Source organism: Mastigoproctus giganteus, chromosome 1 (assembly GCF_048544385.1).
Source record: "Mastigoproctus giganteus isolate SK-2022 chromosome 1, ASM4854438v1, whole genome shotgun sequence".
Lineage (NCBI taxonomy): Eukaryota > Metazoa > Arthropoda > Arachnida > Uropygi > Thelyphonidae > Mastigoproctus > Mastigoproctus giganteus.
Window position 1 is genome coordinate 177,682,943 of NC_143575.1, and position 23,096 is coordinate 177,706,038.

Below are 23,096 nucleotides of genomic sequence, written 5' to 3' on the forward strand. Positions count from 1 at the left end.
AACCACCCCTTTATCCATAGCAGCAATTTGCCTCCAATATCACACTGCTCCAATTTGTGTAGCAGTCTTCCATGTGCAACAGTATCAAAAGCCTTTCTAAGATCCAAGTATATAATATCAAAGTTATTCCCTGCATCCAGTTCTTTTGTGACTGCATCATAGTATCCAATCAAGTTGGTCAGGCAAGACTTCCCCTTAACAGAACCATGCTGTGTCTGAGCTATAACTGAAGTCTTGTCTAAATGATCCTGCAGTGCTTCTTTAACCAGTGCCTCCATTAATTTTCCTGGAACAGAAGTTAAGCTCACAGGTCTATAATTACTTGTGTCAGCCTTTGATCCTCCTTTGTGAATTGGGGTCACATTTGCACATTTCCAGTCTATGGGTACCTCCCCCGAGTCCAAGGAAGCTCTCATAATTATGGCTAAGGGTTTGCTTACTTCCTTTGCTGCCTCCTTTAATATAACTGGATAGATCCCATCCACCCCGGGTGCCTTTCTTGTGTTTATCTTCAACAGTTTCTCCTCCACTTTACTCCCAGTTATTTCAAGATTCTGTAGCTTACTGCTAAATTTGAATACACCTCTGGCATTCCCCTCGCTGAATAACTCCTCATGTGTGAATGTCGATGCAAAATATTCATTTAGTTTGTTAGCTACCCGAGCAGGATCATCAACACTTGACCCATCAATATCAAGTGGACCAATCTGATTCATCCCCTTCCTTCTAGAGTTTACATAAGTAAAGAACTCTTTGCTGTTTTTCTTTGCATCCCTTGCCAAGGATTTCTCGTAACCTGCCTTCGCCTGCCTAACCTCCTTTGTAACTTGGTTGCATATCAACTTGTATCTATCATAGGCTTCTGTGTCATGTGTTAATTTGTATGTATCCCATGCATTTTTCTTCTCTGCCATATGCCTCATTAGTTCATCTGACATCCATTTTGGCCTAAACCTTGAACAATATTTCTTAGTTGGTATGTAAAGCCTAGTAGCTTCCAAGATAAGTTCTTTGAATGCTTCCCATTTTGAATTTGCTGTTGGTAACATCATCAGTTGGTGCCACTGTATAGAATTTAAATACTGTCTCAGTCCATTGTAGTCACCTTTATGGAAGCAATAACCCTTCCCTTTACCCCTAATGGTAGTTACCTCTTTGAGTAAATCCCACTTCAGCACACTGTGATCACTGCCACCTAGTGGTTCATTTATCTGCAGATTCTTAATGCATGAAGAATCACTGCTGATAATCAAATCAAGAGTATTACTCCCTCTAGTTGCCTCCCGAACATGCTGATGTAGAAAACAATCATCCAATAAATCCACAAAAGCCCTGCTAGTGTGTGAGTAACCAGCCCCCAAATTCCAGTCAATATCTGGGAAATTAAAATCTCCCATTATAAGACACTCTGATTTACTGGCCCACTCTATTTCCCTGTACAGTTCCTTATTATACTCATCAGAGTCATTAGGCCTATAGCACACTCCTACTCTCAATTTTGATCTCCCAATGTTTATGTCACACCAAACTGACTCCACACTGCACTGTCCAGTGATGTCGACTGGCTTCACTTCCTTGGTTTTTATGTGTTTCTTAACTAATAGCATAACCCCCCCCCTTCCTATCCTGTCTATCCTTTCTGTAGACGTTGTACTCCCCAAATTGCAGTTCTGCATCCCTTATATCTGTGTGACACCACGTCTCTGATATCCCAACAATATCTGCCTTTGATGTTTTGAGCAATACCTCAAATTCATCAAATTTATTTACTAAACTCCTAGCATTGGTGTACACGCAAGTATACCTGCACCTGTTTCTATTCTTAGCTACCCTAACACAACCCATGTGTTTACTTGTACCGCAATGGCTCCCAGCAGTCTCTGAAATACCATGCATCTTGTTTTTCAGGCTTCTGCTCATTCTAATAGAAGCAGTGCAAGAATCTCTTTCACCTCTGCCAGTAGCTACTGTTAATCTATTCGTCTTTGTATCCCCCCCAACTAGCAGTTTTCCGACCCACCTAACACTGCCTCGACAGCATCAGCAAAAATTCTTGCACCCTTTCTATTTAAGTGTATCCCATCCCTGTAGAAGCAATCTCTCCTGTTAACAAGTACAGTCCAGGCTGAAAAAAATTCTACCCCTTGAGCCTTGCACAATCCCTCCAGGGCCGAATTGATCGACAAGGCTCTCATCATATACTCCCTCCTATCGTGTCTGGGCAGAATTGCAGACACTTTCAAGTTCAACCCTAATTCACGGCTTTTTTTCAACAGTGACCTGTACTTGCTAAGTAATTCCGCCGGTCTCCTACTCTTAATATCATTAGTGCCAACGTGTACAACTATATCACCTTTTGTGCCCTTAAAAGATGATATTCGCTCTACAACGTCATCAACCTTTGCCCCTGGCAGACATACCCTGGTCCTGTTCCACCTATCTTTTTTACAAAGCATGTTCCCTGTTTCCCTGACAATAGAGTCACCAACAACTACTAGTTCCTTCGGAACCAGCGCATTCTGCCTTAGGGGTTGTCTCTGTGTCACGCGATGCCCAAGTGCAAGCTCTGGCGTTGATGTGGGCAGCTGAGAGCTTGATGGGCCCCTCAATTTAGTTTCTTCGAGGGCATCCACCCTGTCCTTCAAGCTCTCATATAGGCCCACAAGAACGCCGAGTTGTTGCCTGATATCGATACACTTCTTGCATCGCGCACACACAAAGACATCCCCCTTGGCAGTATCATGTCCCGTACCCGATTGCTCTGCAAACATCAAGCAAACAGTGCATTTTATAAGGCTGTGAGTCAGAGGACAACTGCCCCCCTCAGTTCTGCTCTGAGCCACAGCACTTCCATTAGCTTGAGCCTTTTGCTTTGCTGCTCTGGTCTGAGTCATGATTCTATTAATTTATTAATTAATTATGTTATGTTATTAATTATATTACGTTTGTAATCTATGTCGTTATATGTATTTATTTAAACGTACAATTTAACTGCTAACGAAGTTCAATTAACGCTATCTAGTACGGTATATAACCTACGGTATATCTAGTACGGTATCACAATGGCGGGAAAGTTACTAACGGTAGCGGTAGTTACAGATAGTGTTGTAGATAGTCACAGTTTTCCCTCCTAATTTTAAAAACTAATGAATATTTTACCTTGTGTATATGACTTATGATATAAAGAAAGCAGCAGATTACTGCCTCAGCACTTACACTGTGTGATACTAGGTAGGTAATAACTGCTATGTTTGTTATTAGCATTATTAGCATTAGTAGAGGCATTTGATGCAAGAAAGCAAGCTTATGCAGCATCAGCCAAAAAAAATAAAAAATAAAAAAAAAAATAAATAAATAAAAAATAACCACTTCCACTTCACCCCTCTGTTCGTTCGAAATACCTGTCCAGCTGAGCCTTAAACTTATTTAGACTATCAACTTCCATGACAAGGGATGGAAGTCTGTTCCACCAGACTTCCATCCCTTTGATTATATGATGATGATTTATTATAAAGAAGATTTGTGTTCATAAAGTTATTAATGAATAATAAAATTAACTTTGTTTTCTTTTCTGAGATGGTGCTTATAATTCATTTTTTTATAATAAGGATATAATAAGGGCATAATTAAAAATAATTTTAAAGAATAAATAAGAATTAACAGATGCACAGTTAGGGTGAAAACATTTTTCTAGTTATGTGTCTGCTTATTGTTCATTATTATTATTTATTTTTTTTTTGTCATTCAAAAATTCCATAGGCAGTTTTTTTTTTTTAATTAAAACAGCTGCTAGAAAAATTAAATGCTCATAATTAAATGCTCAGAACTGGACACATGTTATAACTTTTTTTTTTTGTTATTTTTGATCTTACAAAAGATTCCAGAATTTTTTGTTGAAAACAAAACTAGAATTTAAAAATATGTTTGTATATCTGTGTGTGAGAAAGAAGGGCCATGATCATATAAGAAAAACATGTTATGTAATGTGCACATTGTATTACAGTGCCAATTTCAGTTAATAAATAATGTACCTTGAGAGGTAAAAACTACTCAACTCCAGAAGTATTTGCAAAACTTCATCACTGCACATAGGGGATTGCCATGAAATTAGACTTTTGTAGATTTATGGGGGGAGACAAGTGCACAGAGGATATGGGATGACTTATCAACATAAAATTTGGCACAGAGATCTTGAAGAATGTTCAAAATAAGTTCTGAAATCCTGAAAGATCAGAGCAGTGTTTGAACATTCTCTAAATATTTGATGTTGAACTGACTTTGCCTTTTAGTGATTCCCAACCTCTGGGTCCTTACCCAATTATGGGTTACCATTAGATTTGATATAGATAAAAAAAATATTAGTAAATTGATAAGAGGAATTTACCTCAATATAGTACGTGGAACACTTCCGTATGATACCCTCCAGAAATTAAAACGGAAAAAACGAAAAAATCGACAACTTACCGGTACATTAAAGTAAAATATAAAATATAAATAATTAAAGTGAAATATAAATAATTAAATAATCAATTTAACACAATTCAAAATCAATTCAAAACAATTAAAATTCAAATTAACGCAATTAAAAGAATCTAACGAAAAATATTCAAAACGATTTTCCTTCCTGAAGCTGACAATGCTTTTCGACCGACTGTCGTGATCACAGGAATGAAAATTATCGAATCAGGCTAAACCTGCACCTTAAATAGTGATTATGTGTCTTCGCGCATGCGCGTAAAGGTCCACGCATCGGAGATCAAATATGGCCGCCGAACATTAACAGAATTCTCGTGTAATTTAATTTCAACGGTTTCTGCAATTAATAGTCGTGTATAATTACGTTGAACGTTAAGTATTTTGGCCTCGTTAAATAAAAAAGTATGTTTTTCGTTAATGGCATGAAAGGCTAATTCTGACGCTGCTGAACGAGAAGCACGAACAGAGGCTTCGTGTTGATTTACACGGATATTAAGAGAAAACCGCGTGGAACCCTGATAAGACGAGTCGCAATCACCGCAAGAAATGTTGTATACTAGATCATTAATTTGTGTTGCGAACGCCGAAAGAACCGAGCGATTGTTCAGTATAGTGTGTAACTTCCGTATAGGCCTAGCTATAATTTTAAATTCGGTATCTTTAAAGAATCTGTTAAGCTGTTTGTGCCACTGTTCAACATATGGGTATAGCTCCACTTATTGTGAAGTGGACCCGACACTGTTTACCAATTTGGTAAATCAATACAATAAAACGTTAACCACATATCGTAAAAACGACTACATTACTATGGTTCAGTTGAAGGAATTGAAGTCCAGAACATACAATATTCCTGCACTTTTTGGTCAGGTAAAATTACACAAGCCTGGATTTCCGATTCGACCTATTGTTTCCTACAGGAACTCGGCATTTTCAGTCTTAGCCACACATGTATATAACATTATAAAACCTTTTAGACAGGTTATACAATTTGGGATTAAGAATTACGATACATTATTTAATAATCTTAAAGACTGTAAACTCGGCGACAATGACAATTTATTCTCATTAGATGTTACATCATTATATACGAATGTAAACGTTGAATACACATTAGATATTATTTGGGATATGTTAAATAAAAACTCGACACCGATTAATTATACGAAGCTGCCTATAAAGGAGATTTTTCACTTAATTAAACTATTAGTTGAGGCTAACTACATCACCTTTCGAGACAAGGTGTACAAACAAATTTTTGGATTACCAATGGGTTTGAGCCTGAGTGGCTTAATGTCAGAGATCTATCTCTCAACGATTGAGCAGATATATTTGACACCTTTTCGTCCCCGTATCACATACTATGGGAGGTATTTAGACGATGTTCTAGTTATTACCGATAGTAGTACTATCCAAGATATTTTACATTCGTTCAACAATATTCATTCTAGACTCAAATTTACATTGGAAAGGGAAGATACGGATACTAAGTCATTAAACTTTCTAAATTTCACGCTTACCCGGGACTCGAACAAAATACAATTTAGCATCTATCGAAAACCCACAAACACTGGTATGCTTCTACATTATAATAGCTACCACCCGTTCACCTACAAAAGATCGATTATCTTTAATCAATTTCTAAATGCCTATAAATATTCAACGACGGATTCTGCTTTAGACTCAGAAATACAAATATTAACTAGCAGATTCTTGAACAGGGGTTATCCCATTAACACAATAAATCGAATTAGGGTACAAGCTAAGGATAGGATACAAAATACTGCACCAATCAACAATAGTAATATCAAAAAATACTTTATTTCTGTCCCATATGTTGAACAGTGGCACAAACAGCTTAACAGATTCTTTAAAGATACCGAATTTAAAATTATAGCTAGGCCTATACGGAAGTTACACACTATACTGAACAATCGCTCGGTTCTTTCGGCGTTCGCAACACAAATTAATGATCTAGTATACAACATTTCTTGCGGTGATTGCGACTCGTCTTATCAGGGTTCCACGCGGTTTTCTCTTAATATCCGTGTAAATCAACACGAAGCCTCTGTTCGTGCTTCTCGTTCAGCAGCGTCAGAATTAGCCTTTCATGCCATTAACGAAAAACATACTTTTTTATTTAACGAGGCCAAAATACTTAACGTTCAACGTAATTATACGCGACTATTAATTGCAGAAACCGTTGAAATTAAATTACACGAGAATTCTGTTAATGTTCGGCGGCCATATTTGATCTCCGATGCGTGGACCTTTACGCGCATGCGCGAAGACACATAATCACTATTTAAGGTGCAGGTTTAGCCTGATTCGATAATTTTCATTCCTGTGATCACGACAGTCGGTCGAAAAGCATTGTCAGCTTCAGGAAGGAAAATCGTTTTGAATATTTTTCGTTAGATTCTTTTAATTGCGTTAATTTGAATTTTAATTGTTTTGAATTGATTTTGAATTGTGTTAAATTGATTATTTAATTATTTATATTTCACTTTAATTATTTATATTTTATATTTTACTTTAATGTACCGGTAAGTTGTCGATTTTTTCGTTTTTTCCGTTTTAATTTCTGGAGGGTATCATACGGAAGTGTTCCACGTACTATATTGAGGTAAACTCCTCTTATCAATTTACTAATATTATTACCAACGTAGAACATATTGAGTAATACAGCTCTGATTCATACTATCTAGATAAAAAAAATATATTTATGTTATATTTAATAAAATACTTATAAATAATGTTTAATACGATATTACTTCAAACCATATCACCGCAAAAACCAAAACAATTAATATACAGGTAGCCCTCGATTTACGTCAGGGTTAGGTTCCTGGGGGGAAAGGCACAAATGGAACCCTTTGTATAATGGAGTCAATCGGAAATCACAGGGTTAGGTTCCGAGCACCGAAAAATTTTACCTACCACTTTGCATCGATTGTTTTATTTTATTAGCATTCTTCATAGTTGTAGTAATAGTCGATGGAGGCATATTCATAGCCCCACACACACACACACATTAGGGCGGCTTTCATCAGTTTCTATCCTCCGAATATTGCACTAGGATTCAATTAATTACTTTTAACAGACATGGCGTGGCTTTATTCTATTAAATTAAAAACTTTATAACATGATTTATTAATAGGACAATTAATAAAGAAATGTTAGCATAATAAATTCCGAACACGTGTAAATAGCATAAACAACAACCAACTGAATGCTTCACTGCATGGACCTTTACTACCCACATCCCTGAGTGTTTACTTTGAGGGTGGGAATCTTTCTCGTCTCTGATACGAATGAAGGACAATTAATAAAAAAATGTTAGCATAATAAATTCCAAACACGTGTAAATAGCATAAACAACAACCAACTGAATGCTTCACTGCATGGACCTTTACTACCCACATCCCTGAGTGTTTACTTTGAGGGTGCGAATCTTTCTCGTCTCTGATACGAATGCGCTAATTGCTGGTTGGCTCAGATTGTCCTAAATCACGTGAACAGTGCACGATACATAGCACAGTATGATGCCGATAAATTTTGTCTGACGATTTTAAACTTTCAACTTATAAAACAATTGCAAAAAAAAAAAAAATTGCAAAAATAAATAAATAAAAATAAAAATGGCATTGTGGTTAGTGATCTGCGCTATTGCGAATCGGCACAAATCGGACCAGCGCAAAACAAGGGCTGCCTGTATACTGCACCAAACTTATGCTACTCATTTGCAACGCATCTTCTGCTTCACTTTTTGTTAGCTAAATAATCAGTTGCCACATCTATAACATGTACATACACACTTTTACACATATAATACATAATGGTGTAATATAGTATACGGTGCTGATATGCTTAAAACGCTATGAAACAGTGGCCACTCTGTTTTTCATTAGTAGCACAGCAATCATTTTTTTAGTACTTTATTAATACATCATTTTATTAATACATCCTTATACTCAAAAAAACGAATACAAAAATAAATGAATATAGTATAACATTTTGTACTATTTACAACAATTACAATGTCACACCGTCTTAAAGTAATCTTAACAAAGTCCCTAGTTTGTTAATCATAGCAAATGTGGATTGTTATTGTAACATGTACATAATTTAAGAAATATATAATAAATAAATGAGTGGACTTATATTTATTATTGTATGGCTATAGATAGTTTGGGGGGGGGGTTTATAGACCCAAAATCCCACAGTGTCTCAGTTGTTGTTATACAAATTTTGTATTGTATTGGTTTTTAGCAGCAGACCATATTGCTCTATTGTGTGCTGTGTATGTTTGGGCTGAAAAAACCCAGATTAAGTCACAGGGAAAACTCTACTTCCTCTATCTGAGATCAGCTAACTACCATCACAGCTGAAGAGATCTCTCAAAATTGAACCAGTCATCAACAGAATTCAAATCCAGATTCTCCCAAAAATGAGTGACAAGTGGTAAAAGCCCTCCATGGCAGTATAGTGGTTTTGCCACTTGTCACTAGTTTGGGGAGGTCTGTGTTGAGGTCCCATCATAGGTTGGAGGGAGTAGGGTCCCTCCATGAGGTCTGGATTTTTCATCCCATAGCAACATGCAAATTTTCCTGTGAAAATGCATAATGCTTATGCATTAAAACCCTATGACAACAATGACAAGCAATGAACTCACTGTACTGTCACAGAGGACCACAACACCTTAGAACCGAACCCAACTGATCTAAATACACCAGTGACTGGGATTTCATTTGTTACATATGGATGGATGGATGGATGGACATGGTAAATACAATAGGTGCCTTGTGCATATGGAAACATGCCTAAAAAAAAAAAAGTTTATCCCTCAAAGTTTATCACTATGCATAAGAAAATTGTACACAGGTGTTATCATGTTACATGAACATTTATCCCAAAACTTCACATTCCTATTCACCACTTTCACTGAGATATCCTTTGTAGTTTATTCAGTCTTTTAACTAACCCACTAATCTGAGGATGACATGAAAAATTTCTTCATTCCCAGTACCTTACTGTTTGCAATAACAGTTCTGAATTGGAGTTTTCTCCACGATTTGACATCTGCTGTTGGGGCTATACTGGAGTGCAATACTTTTTTTGGGAACCACTTAGTGGAACTTTCTTTATTGCTTAAAGATTAGTTTTTTGTGACTTTTGATTTAAATTTAATAAGGTGGTTGTTATTTATGTCTCACTCTGATTACGTTAGTGAATTTTTTCATTACTTGGCCTTCGAAGTTGTGTAAAAACCAAAGTTGACTTCTCCTTGTGTTGTATTGATGTAAGAATGTTCAAATTCTGCCACCATTATTATAATATTGATATAAATGCTACTTGGAGGATTTTTACTTAATTTTTACTTAATCAGAATCAGAAGTGTTTTTGTTAAAAGTATAAATTTAGAGAAATAGAAATATTTTTGTTAAAAGTATAAATTTAGAGAAATAGAAATGTTTTTATAATATAAGTTTATCATGAAGTGTGTAACATAATCTAGAGGAGCAAAGCAAAGGGCTCAAAGTAGTGTTAATGCTTTGGTTCAAGGGAGAACTTTCAAGGTAGTTCTCCTATGAATCAGGACTAAGTTACATGTGCCCTCTTTGTGAAGCTGTCTTTAGCAGGATATTACACAGCTATAGGGGATGCCTTTGCATGTGTTTGTTGCACAGAGACTGGGGTGGAGATTAAGAACAAATTTGGTATTTTGTGGATTATATGAGGCCTTGAAGAACAAAGTTGATACCCATGAAGGATTAACAGCAAGAGACCCATAAAGTGCTCAGCTGCCCACCCCAAAACATAAGCCCATTCTTCAGCATGGGCTTATGTTTACTCTATTAGTCTGTGTACCCCCCCACCAGTTTAGCAGATTTATGACCTGCAACCTGCCTAGTATTGCCTTGATAGCATCAGTAAATATTCTTGAGCTCCTTCTATTTAAGAGTATCCCATCCCTGTAGAAACAGTCTTCCTTGTTAACGAGCATAGAACTTGCTGAGAAAAATTCTACTGCATGAGTCTTGCAGTCTCTCCAGGGCCGAACTAATTTACATGACTCTCATCATGTACTCCCCTCCCCCTATTTATAGACAGAATCCTGGCAGAATTGCAGACACTAAATTTAATCCTAACTAACCACTTTTCTGAATACTGCTTTACACTTGTTAACTAATCAGATCTCCCACTCTTAATATCATTAGTACCAATGGGTATAAAAGATTCATCTTTTGTACCCTGAAAAGTTTATGGCATTGTAGAGCAAGCAGCTATCATCTTTTCAGGGTACAAAAGATGAATCTTTTATACCCATTGGTACTAATGATATTAAGAGTGGGAGATCTGATCAGTTAACAAGTGTAAAGCAGTATTCAGAAAAGTGGTTAGTTAGAATTAAATTTAGTGTCTGCAATTCTGCCAGGATTCTGTCTATAAATAGGGGGAGGGGAGTACATGATGAGATTCATGTAAATTAGTTCGGCCCTGGAGAGACTGCAAGACTCATGCAGTAGAATTTTTCTCAGCAGGTTCTATGCTCGTTAATAAGGAAAACTGTTTCTACAGGGATGGGATACTCTTAAATAGAAGGAGCTCAAGAATATTTACTGATGCTATCAAGGCAATACTAGGTAGGTTGCAGGTCAGAAATCTGCTAACCTGGTTGGGGGGTACACAGACTAATAGATTAACAGTAGCTGCATACAGAGGTGAAAGTGATTCTTGTACTGCTTTATTGGAACATGCAGCAGCCTGGAAAGAAAGGTGTTGGGGATTCTGAGACTTGCTGGGGGCCTTCATAAGATAAACAAATACATGATCTGTGTTAGTGTTACTAAGAGAAAAATCAGCTGCATATGTACTTGAATGTACACTAATTCTAGGAGCCAGTACTTAACCAGTACTTCAAATTTGATGTACTGGCAGATACAAAGGTTGGCAGGGTGGATGATCACAGTAATCAAGGCTATTCTACTGCAACAAGATCTAGACAAATTAGGTGGATAGGGTGAGAAGTGACAATTGAAGTTTAATATTGACAAATATAAGTTGCTTCATATGAGGAGCAGTAATCCCAGATTAACATACTAACTGTGTGATATACCACACTCAGGGTAGTGGAGAATGAAAAAGATGTGAGGGGTAAGTGTCAGATATGAAGTTCTCTAAGCAGTGCAAATAGGCTGCCAGTACAGCTCATGGAGTTTTGTCAATGATATATGGGAATTTTTCCAACAGGGATAAGAAAATGATTATCCCATTTTATAAGCCAATGGTCAGGTCACATCATTACTGCACACAGGTCTGGAGCCCTCATTTTAGGAAGGACATGGATCTGTTGGAATGGGTGCAGAAAAGACCAATGAGATTAGTGAGGCAACAAAAGGTAGGTACTCTTACCAGGAAAGGCTTCAGGTCTGCAAACTGCAGTGTCTAGAGACTAGGAATCTGATTGAAGTATTTAAGGCTTTAAATAAATTAACTAAGTCAGTGGAATTGTTCTGATCGAATTGTTCCTCTTGCTCAGCTTACACAGGGTGGGGTATGTATTTAAACATAGGAAGGATGGTTGCAGGGTAAATGTGTGGAAATATTCATTCATCCAGCAGGTGGTTGATTGTTGGAAGAAACACCCATCTGGTGTTGTGGAAGTGGGCTATTTGAACAGTTCCACCGAGAAATTAGACAAACTGTTAAAAATGATGAACATATGAATGGGAAGTGTTGGCTTTTGTGGGGGAAATAATGATGTATAAGTTTTGGATCGTTTTCTTCTATTAATACTAACACTAAAATTTTCTTTATTCCCAGTACTTTACAGGCTTGAAGTAACACTTCTCAATTGGAGTTTTTTCCCTGATCTTATAAGAGTGAAGGCATTTTAGGATATCCAAATTTATAGCTGTCTCTGTCTTTTGTTATTTGAAATAAAGAATATTTTGATAGTAAATTTATAATTACTCAGATTACATAGAATAGGAAATAACCTTTAAAGAAATTTGTCTTCTAATTATGCCTTGATTTAACTTATATAAATTTTAAAAATTGCATTGGTATAACTCACTTCCAGTAGTTTCTGATTGGTCATTTTTCATTAGGTACGAGCATATTCATCTGATGGTGAAAAGCACACTGACAGTACAGAAGTTTCTGCAAAAACTTTTAGTGTTCCCAATAACATAACATTTTTGGATTCTACATCTTCATCATTAACTCTTTCGTGGGAATCTCCTGCTGCTAATAATATTAGGCAACACAACCTGGAGTTCACAGAGGTAAGAATAAAAAATTAAACTGTAATTAGAAGTTCAAAAAAATTACTGACCAACTTTTTGTTTAGTAATTATTGGCGTATTGTATATGAATATATATTATTATTAATATTTAGTAACAAGAGACACGTTAACCTGTTCTGTACACAAACTCCTAAAAAAGGCTGAATTCCACATGGATGTAAAAGATCTCTTTGTTCAGTATGACAATCACCTTTGCAATTTCCATTGTTTTTGCTCAAGATATGATGTTATTTGCATTATTAGTTCATTGAACTTTGTAATTCTAAGAATTTTCTTCTTTAGAAGTTGTAACATTTAACAAGTTATTGACATGTTCAAAATGGCTTGGTGTAAACTTGTTAACTTTATACCAAGCTATTGATCAAGAATTAAAAATTTTCAAAGTATTGCAGTCGGTTTTTCTTCCAGAAGAAAAATCAATATGATGGAGAAATCTCAATAAAAAATGTTGTAAATTTTTTTCAGTTGCCAATTAATGAAGCATACTTTTGTGTTTGGAATGTAATTTAATGAACAATTACTGAAAATTAAATGTTTCAAAAATTGCATAATAGAGAAAAATTTCTTCCCTTAAATATTTGCAAAATTTTTATTTATTGCAGATTAAGGGTAAAGAAATTACATGATTTAAATATGAAATATTTGATATTTATAAAACAACTTTTGGTCTGACCCTTCAATAAATTCAAATTTAGGGAAGGGATGCTTTTAAAAGTTGTGCTAGAATTGGGAGGAAGTACAATATGTATAAAAATGCTGCTGATATAGAATTTCAAATGGAAGAAAACTTATTGTTTAATCAGTTTCCTTTGCTTGAAAATTTCATTTTGGAAGAGTTGAGAAAAGTGGGAATGATGGGTGGCTTAAGAAATCTTGTTATGGTGATCATAGTTTTTTCTGATGTTTGTAATTCAAGAGCAGACCTCAGAAATTGAAAGAAAAATTATTAGACTTTTTGTTTGCTGTTCAGGAATCATTATTCAAAATTATTATAATTGACCATGCCTCAGCTCTCCCACACCAGTATTGAGTTCTCAAATTATATTGATTAAAATTTATAATTTGTTTAAAAGATTTTGTAATTTTTAATCTACTATCAATCACAATAAAACATATTTTCTTGAAAAATTTATTTTCCTGGTACATAGTTTTAACACACTACATTAATTTAAATATATTTAGAATGTTACCGGTCTCAATGTTAATTGGTCAGTTGGATTGAAACTGTCTGAATGTAAAAACTAATGCTGTTATGTAGTGGAAACTTAATATTTATTGATCAAAATAGGTTAGGGAAGAAAGAACTTCAATAAAATATGATTGACTGTTGGCTCCTGATTTGCTTTATTCCCATATTGCATAATTATTGCTGACCTATATATTTAAGTTAATTATATTAATTATTATATTATTAATGCAAACTATAATAATTATTTTTATGATATATTGAACCATATTTTCTTGTTTATAAATATTTCTATTTTATTTTAAGGTACAAATTACATAAATCTGGCAAAATTCTCATTGTTCTGTGTGTTTTCCCAGATTTTTTGCTTGGCAGCTAGATGACTGTATGATAAATAGAAATGGATTGATAGAGAATTTTTCATTTTAAAATATGTAAATGGCACTGGGAATTGATAGGGCTATATGGGTGGGGGGATTTGAAGAGTTCATGGCCTGAATATGAAAGGGTAGTGATACAGTGTTTAAATTTACATACTTAATGTATAACATTTCAAATAATAACCCACCAAATTTCGTGCAGTTTCAGTAACATCTTTTTTAATTACAGGTCCTGACTTAAAAAAAGCTGTGTGAATGAGAAAAGATGGACAAAATCACTCACCATACAGTCACCCAATATTTGGAAAAAAAGGTACTAATGCCAAAGGAAATTCATGAGGATATGGTTACAACATTAGGGAAAGATGCCCCTTCCTATTCCATAGTTAAGAATGGGCAGTTCACAGTGTTCATGATCTGGTGTTGAGTGAATAGCAAGTGACAGCGCAGTACATTAGCAGTGTCTTGGACATCTCACCTGAACATGAGAACCACATAATAAGAGAGGTTCTTATTATGTGGTACTCATGTTCAGGTGAGATGATTACCACATAATAAGAGAAGTTCTTGATTTAAAAAGAGTCATCATGACAGCAGATTAAAAATGCACAAGGGTTGTCAATTCAAGTGAACATTTGTTTCATTTTCAAGCAGATCCAGCAAATTTCCTTGCAAGGTTTGTGACTGTGGATGAGATTTAGGTCCATTACTTTCAGCTATAGGAGCAGTCCAAAGAATGGAAACAGCTCTTCTCCCCTCCAAAGAAAGCCAAATCAATTCCTTCTTCTGGCAAGGTGATGGCATCGATTTTTTGGGATGCTGATTGTGTTGCTAGCGAATTACCTTCAGAAAAGCCAGTCAGCCACAGGGGCTTGTTACACAGACTTTCTTTCATTTCTGTGAAAACATGAAAGACAAATGGCATGGAAAACTTAGCAGAGGAGTCTGTCGTTGCCATGGCTGTACTATATGAGTGCATTTTTGAAATCTTAGATCATCCCCTGGTTCACCAGATCTAGCACCACAGACTTTCACCTATTTCCTAATTTGAAAAATACCTGACTTTCATCCATTTTCCCACTGACAGTGACATTATTGCTTCAATAGATGTATTCCTGGAAGCCAAAGACAAACTTTCTTCACACCTGGAAGTAGTGCATTGCAGCATTAGTAGAAAAGGTACCTTGACTCCAAAGCAGACTACGTTGAAAATTAGTTACCATATATCCCAATTTTTTTTTTCTTTTTTTCATGAAACCCCCAAATGAGAGGTATTAGAACCGATAGTACAGTTATTGATAGATAGATTATTGATAGGGTGGTTATTGATAGATGTTGGATAATATGCACTAAAAAATAAGCAATTGCATATACAGATGTCCATTAAAATAAATGAAACTATGAACCAAAAGCCGACCGGGCTAGCCAGGTGGGTAAAGTGCCTGCCTGGCAACCCAAAGATCATGGGTTCGAATCCTCCTCGGGCTTGGATCAAAGTACTGCAAAAACCTTGGGAGGTGCACTATGGCCACAGAAGCCGATGCGCCAACAACTACCAAAAAAAAAAAAAAAAAAAAAAAATGACCCAAAATGCTGTCATATGTAGTAACATTTTTCTATTTATTATCTTTATTACAAGCATTTATAAACATTTATACATATATCCTTTATTATAATAACTGTTATGCCAAAGAACTAGGCTTCACATGTATATATCTATTGTGAATCATCATTCTTACTATTCTCTGTTGTTTTATTATTATTATTATTATTATTGTTCTCCTCCTCCTCTTTTGCCACCCCCGGCACTCATCGTCATGATGTAAAATTTTGCTGTGTGCATTTTATTATTACAACACAATAAAGATTTATTTATTACATTTGTTATACATTTATTTATTAATTCAATGTATTTGGGATTTAAAAGCAAAAAAAAAATCAAAAAAATTTTTGAATAAGTATTATAGCACTTTGTACTATGTTGAGGACATATATATATATATATATTATTTATTTTATTATTTTATTTTTTTTCAATATTGCCCATTGTAACTATGTGGTGTTTTATCATCCAAAATCATTTTAAAAGCAGAGAACAATCTTTCTACATTGACAGAAGTGACTGGACTAAACTTAAAAATATACACCTTCTTTGAAGCTCTAATTGAAATGGAAGTTCCTGCTCATATCCATTAGGCAAGTCTCATCTACTTTCCAAAAAATATAAAATCCAGAGTTATTTTTTAAAACATTAAATGTATATCTTATTTTTTTCTACTACCAGTGATGGTTGAAATTTCTAACTGAGCTCTCTCAAGTTCAGATATAAATTTCTAGAAACTATAAATTTCAACCCTCTTCCAAAATTGGACAACTTGATGTCTATGAGTTAACTGTTGATGACTACTCAGGTTGCCGACCAGTTGAATAGGTGTTATGCATTTACATTCACATGAGGAATTCTTTAAGATGGGGATGCCAGAAATTTGTCAAACTCTAACGAGGATCTAAATGACTCTGTGATAATTTAAAAGAAAATGAAGGAGAAATTGTTGAAGATGGATGGTCATCATGCAACACAGCGGCAACCCCCAAGGCAGAATGCGCTGGTCCCACAGGAACTAGTAGTTGTTGGTGACTCTATTGTCAGGGAAACGGGGAACATGCTTTGTAAAAAGGATAGGTGGAACAGGCCCAGGGCATGTCAAACAGGGGCAAAGGTTAATGACGTTGCAGAGCGGATATCATCTTTTAAGGGCACAAAAAGTGATATAGTTTGCATTAATAATATTAAGAGTAGAAGAACGGCAGAATTACTTAACAAGTACAGTTCACTGTTGAAAAAAAGCCATGAATTAGGGTTCAATTTGAGAGTGTCTGCAATTCTGCCCAGACACAATACGAGGAAGTATATGATGAGAGCCTTGTCAATCAATTCAGCCCTGGAAAGATTGTGGCTCAAGGGATAGAATTTTTTTCAACCTGGTCTGTACATGTTAACGGGAGAGAGTGCTTCTACAGGGATGGGATACACTTAAATAGAAAGGGTGCAAGAATATTTGCTGATGATATCGAGGCAGTGTTAGGTGGGTCGGAAAACTGCTAACTTGGGAGGATACAAGGACTAATAGATTAACAGTAGCCACTGGCAAAGGTAAAAGTGATTCTTGCACTGCTTCTATTGGAAGAGCAGCAGCCTAGAAAACAAGAAAACGGTTTTCTTTCACTGAATTGGTTGCACATAAGACATTCATGTGGATTAATATACCATAATTAACAGAGCAAGGTATGCACTTAACATCACCCACCAATCATCATGTTGTGCAAGGGTCTTTACACCATTTATGCATTTTATTGAAATTTGATAAATTTTATTTCAAATAATTCTGAATTATTTATTGAAAATTACTTTTTTGTGTTATAAATTTTCATTTTTCCAATTTTAAAAATTCATTATCTATTATTTTCTTTAACATAGATAAATAACTACGAGTGGAGTAGTCTCGCTTCAACAGACACAGCCCCTAATACTGTATATAACTTTACAGTAAATAGCCTGCAACCAAAAACAGAATACATTGTAAGGCTAGCTCTTCTCTACTATAATAACAATATGCAATTTCGCTGGCCAAAAGAATTTCGTTTCGTCTTTCAGACACTTGGTGTTCCCCCAGGTACACCAGGAATGCCTTATATTAAAAACATTGGGCGTGATGCCTATCAAGTTGTTTGGGAAGAAGTACTTCGTACTGGAAATTTGCTATTATATGAACTTCAATGCAGGTAAAGAAATTAAATTTAAGAAACTATGATAAGCACAAATATATTCTTAATATCTAATATCTAGTATTAATATTGCTTTTCAGTCATATGTAAGTGATTTTCAATTCTATTCAATTCTGTTTATTAAATTATATTATAATATAACAATATTATTATTATTATTATTATATTGCCTGAGGAAATGTGGTAAAATGTAAAGAGCATTATTAAGGATTCAGTAAATAGATACATTAGAGAAAGGTCAAACATCAGGAAGCCTTGGATTACAGAATCCACTTTTAAACTTATTGAACAGAGAAGGACTGCAGAAGCCCAGGGTGTACAAGGAAATGAAGAGTGTCAGGAATTAAGCAAAGTCATCAAGCACTGTTTAAGCCAGAGCAAACAGGATTATATCAATCAAAAGTGTAAAAAAATTGAATACCACAACAAAAACGAAACAACACTAAGAAGATGTATGATGTAATTAAGTCCTTAAGACAAAAGTTCCGAACAAAACTTAATGTAACTAAGGACTCCAAACGGGAAATTTTAACAGAGGAGAACACAATTAAAGGAAGATGGAGAGAATACTGCGAGCAACTCTTCTGACCACCTGTGACACTAATGATCTGCCACCCCCTTTTCAAGAGTCTGGTCATGAACCTGTTCCACTGAAGGAAGAAGTCGAAAAAGCCAACAGAGAACTGATGTGTGGCAAGTCACCTGGAATTGATTAAAGCTACAGGTGTAAAGGGCATCGAGTTTTTTGATAAAATGATTGTAAAAATTTGGGAAACAGGAGGGTGGCCATCAGATTGGAAGAAATAAATTTTCATTCCTTTATCAAAAAAAGGAGATCTGAAAATTTGCTTAAATTACAGGACTATTAGCCTAATTTCTCACGCTAGCAAGATTCTTCTTAAAATAATATTAAACAGAATCTCAAGAAATGTTGAAGAAGAAATGCCAGAAGAGCAAGCAGGTTTCAGAAGGGGCAGAGGAACCAGAGATCAGATCTTAAGTCTATGACTGATTAATGAAAAATGTAAAGAATTCAATGTTCCAGTCATTTTGTGTTTTATAGATTATGCAAAAGCATTTGGTTGTGTTCAGTGTTAGAAACTATGGGAAACGATGACTAATATGGGTTTCCCAATCCACATAATTCAGTTGATTAAGCTACTGTACCAGGAACAGGAAGGAACTGTGAGAACCAACATGGGAAACATGGACTTTTTTTTTTTTTTCACAATAGGTAACTGTCAAGCAGGGCTGTATTTTGTCACCTCACCTTTTTAATCTTTATGCCAAAGATATCATGCGTGAAGCTTTGGAAGATTTAGAGACTGGCATCAAAATTGGAGGATGGAAGATAAACAACCTTCGTTATGCAGATGATACTGGGATAATTTGCAATTCTAAGGATCATCTTAAAGAAACTCTGAGGAGAGTATGTGAAGCAAGTAAGAAAAAGGACTGTTTCTGAACGTGTGTAAAACTAAAATTATGGTGATTGGTAATAATCTTGGTTCCAGTAAAGTGAAGGTTAATGGGCAAGATATCGAAGAAGTTGATGAATTTGATTACTTAGGGTCAAGAATAAATAAAAACAGTGACTGCTCAAATGATATAAAGAGACGACAGGTAATTGCTGAAACGTTGGTTACTGATCTGACAAAATTATAGAGAGATCAAGATCTGACCCTAAAGACGAAACTGAGAATCATTGATTCATTAATTTTTCCAGTTGCCACTTATGGATGTGAAGGATGGAATCTGAAAAGAGTTGACAGGAAGAAAATTGAGGCATTTGAAATGTGGTGTTACAGGAGAATACTGCATATTTCTTACTTGGATCGAAGAACAAATGAGTGGGTATTGAATAAAACTGACAAGCCTAAAATTCTTCTTCATAGCATCAACAAAAGAAAACTCAAGTTTTTTGGTCATATAGTAAGAAGGGAAAACTTTCTGTTAAAGAATATAATGGAAGGTAAAATCGAGGGTAAGGGGTGCAGAGGAAGACCTGCAACTAGTTGGAAGGATGGGTGTGAACTTCTGGGCATGACTATGATGTGGCTCGTAGAGCATATGATCAATGCAGTTAAAAGAATTTGTTGGTGGCCACAACAGCTCCTCAGGGAGCTATGAGACTGGAAGAAGATTATTATTATTATTGCTCTTATATTATTTCTCCCTGATTGGGGAGAAATTATTATTATTATTGTTGTTATATTATACTGCTCAACACGTAAAATGTTACGAAAACAAAAATACCCAATCTTAACTAATTTTATGCTGCTGAACACAAATATCACATTGAAATTTGTCGATCGGTTCTTGTTTTCGAATTACAGGTGGGGTCTCATATTAGCAAGTTGCTCTACATTATCAATTACAGCTCTCGGCAAAATGCATGGCAACATGGTAGTTTCAGTACCACCGTGCTCTTATCATGTCATCGGCAATTGTTGCCTCGCTCTGCATCACGTGATAACTTGTCATCACATCAAATGCATCTTCAACTATGTTGCATTAATCCTTGAATAGAGCTAGGTACTGAGTGATTTGTTCTCAGTTAACAGTTGTTCTTTGTGAGATTCCTACTTTTTCGCGCAATTTTCATGTTGTGTAAGATTAATATGCCCAGTAATTTGTGACTAGTGCAGATGACTTCTGTTACATAGGCAGAGAAGTCACGTTAGCTTCAAGAAAGCGTCCCTTAACTCGAGCTATAAAAAAGGCCTACTTCTTGTACTTTGGATTCTTTGGGAGGCAATCAGGATGTTATGTAGGGTCTTTGGCACCATACCAGTGGTTGGCACAATGATCGGTCGGGTTGGTCATTACTTGTTGCATATGCCATATATCATTTTAGAGGGCATAAATTCAAATTGAGAAGAGGCAGATGTAGGATAGATGTGCGGAAGTTTGCCTTTAGCCACCGGGTGGTTGGTTGGTGGAACAGACTTCCATCCTTTGTTGTGGAAGTTGATAGCCTAAATAAATTTAAGGCTGAGCTGGACAGGTACTTGGAACGAACGGAGAGGGTGAAATGGGAGTGTGTTTTTTGGCTGATGCTGCATAATCTTGCTTTCTTGCTTCATATGCCTCTGCTAATGCTAATCTCTTTGATCTCCTGTCTTATGTTCATGTACTTCCTAATCTTTTCCTCATGGGCTTTCTGGAGGTTGCCAGTGTTCGACATGTCTGTGTCAATCATATGCCTCTATTAATGGTAATCTCTTTGATCTCCTGTCAGTGCAGTACAGCTTGTGGGTTGGGGTCTCTAGTACTGCACTTTCTTTGATCAACTCATTTCCTCGCTGGCTTCTGATGTATTATTCTGGCTACCTGGTCATGTCTACAAATGTACTCAATCTGGGTGATCACCTTGCATCCTTCAGTGATGTATTGAATCGTTTCTGAGGCCAAGTTGCATCATTGACATGTATCATATGACACTCCAGGCTCCTTGGCAATGTATTTTCGATAGTTCCTGGTGTTGATTATCTGGTCTTAGATGGAGAGCATGAATCCTTCAGTCTCGGGGAAGAGCATCCTGCTCGTGAGCCATGCATTGGAAGCAGTTTTATCTATGTGACCCTGATGGAGATCATTGTAGTGTCTGCCATGGAGTGTCTTCTCTGCCCATCTTTCTAGCTTCGTTTTTACCTTCTGGTTGGGGGGAAGACTTCTCGCTTAGGTTGAGTGGGGTATACTGCTTGTGTATCTTCCTTATGGCCTGGGGGAGTGCTGCTGTGTGTTTCTGGAAGTAATCCTTCAGGATAACTATCGCTGTCTTCTGTTGCTCAGTGAGGTCTATCAGGCCTCTTCCTCCTCCTTCTTCCCGGGCAATTTTCAGTCTCTCCACGGCAGCTCATGGTGTTGATGGCTCTTGATCATCATTGTCCTTGTCTTTCTCATGATATCCTCCAGATTGTTGTTAGTCCAATCTATGACCCCGAAGGAGTATGTTAGCACGGGGACCACATAGGTGTTTATGGCTTTAACTGTGTTCCCTCCGTTCAGCTTTGTTTTCAGCAGGCTTCTGAGTCTCTAATGGTATTTTTCGGTCAGGCAGGCGTTAATTTCCTTGTGCTGTAACTGCTGAGCCTGCATCATCCCCAAGTATTTGTAGGCCTCTCCCTCTGCCATGGCTTCGATCTCTTTACCACTCTGCAGCTGGTAGTTTCGGTTGACTAATTTTCCCTGATGCAATCCGTGGGTCTCGCATTTGTCTAGACCAAATTCCATCCTAATATCCTTGCTGAATTCTTCAGTGATCTGGAGTAGTTGCTGAAGGTGCTTTTCGGATTTCCACGTAGAGCTTGATGTCATCCATATACATCAGGTGGGTGAGGGTGTACAGGTTCTTCCTTCCTTCTTTGAGGAAAATACTTGCTACTGTTAAGCATGGTAGATAGTGGGTTAAGTGCTAGACAGAACCACAATGGGCTCAGGGCATCTCCCTGAAAGATTCCTCTCCTGATGGGGATTGGCCTGGTTGTAATGTTTTCAGCCTTAATGGTGGTACTCCATTTCGCCATTGTTTCTCCTAGGAAGTTTGTCACTATCGGATTGACTTTGTAGATTTTCAGCACTTCTATTAGACAACTATGAGGCACAGAGTCAAAGGCCTTGCGGTAATCGATGTAGGTTGTGTACTTGTTGTGGTGCTTCTTGTATACTTGCTCCATAACTGCAGCATCTATGATTAATTGCTCCTTGCATCCTTGCTGCTGTTCGGCCATTATTCTCTGGCTCTCCGAGTAGTCTGTTATCTTCCTGGCTATGCAGCTGGTCAGGATCTTGTACATTGTCGGGATGCAGATGATTGGCCTATATTTTGCCGGGTTTCTTGTATCTTCGTCTTTAGGCTTCAGATATGTGATTCCTTGAGTGAGAAACTTTGGGATTCTCTCTGGTGCCTATCATTTGGGTGAACTGCTCTGCCAGGCATTTGTGTGTGTGTGCAAG

The 23,096-nt window shown here is 36.4% G+C and overlaps 1 protein-coding gene across 1 annotated transcript in view; it reads left to right on the top strand.

Annotated features, from left to right (window-relative positions):
* Positions 1–23,096, top strand: part of LOC150091323 (proto-oncogene tyrosine-protein kinase ROS-like) — a 712,204-nt gene that overhangs the window by 532,750 nt on the left and 156,358 nt on the right. The window contains exons 28-29 of the mRNA XM_090389969.1: positions 12,588–12,764; positions 17,830–18,134. Coding sequence (XP_090246095.1) covers positions 12,588–12,764; positions 17,830–18,134 — 482 coding nt within the window. The remainder of the gene's footprint in view (positions 1–12,587; positions 12,765–17,829; positions 18,135–23,096) is intronic.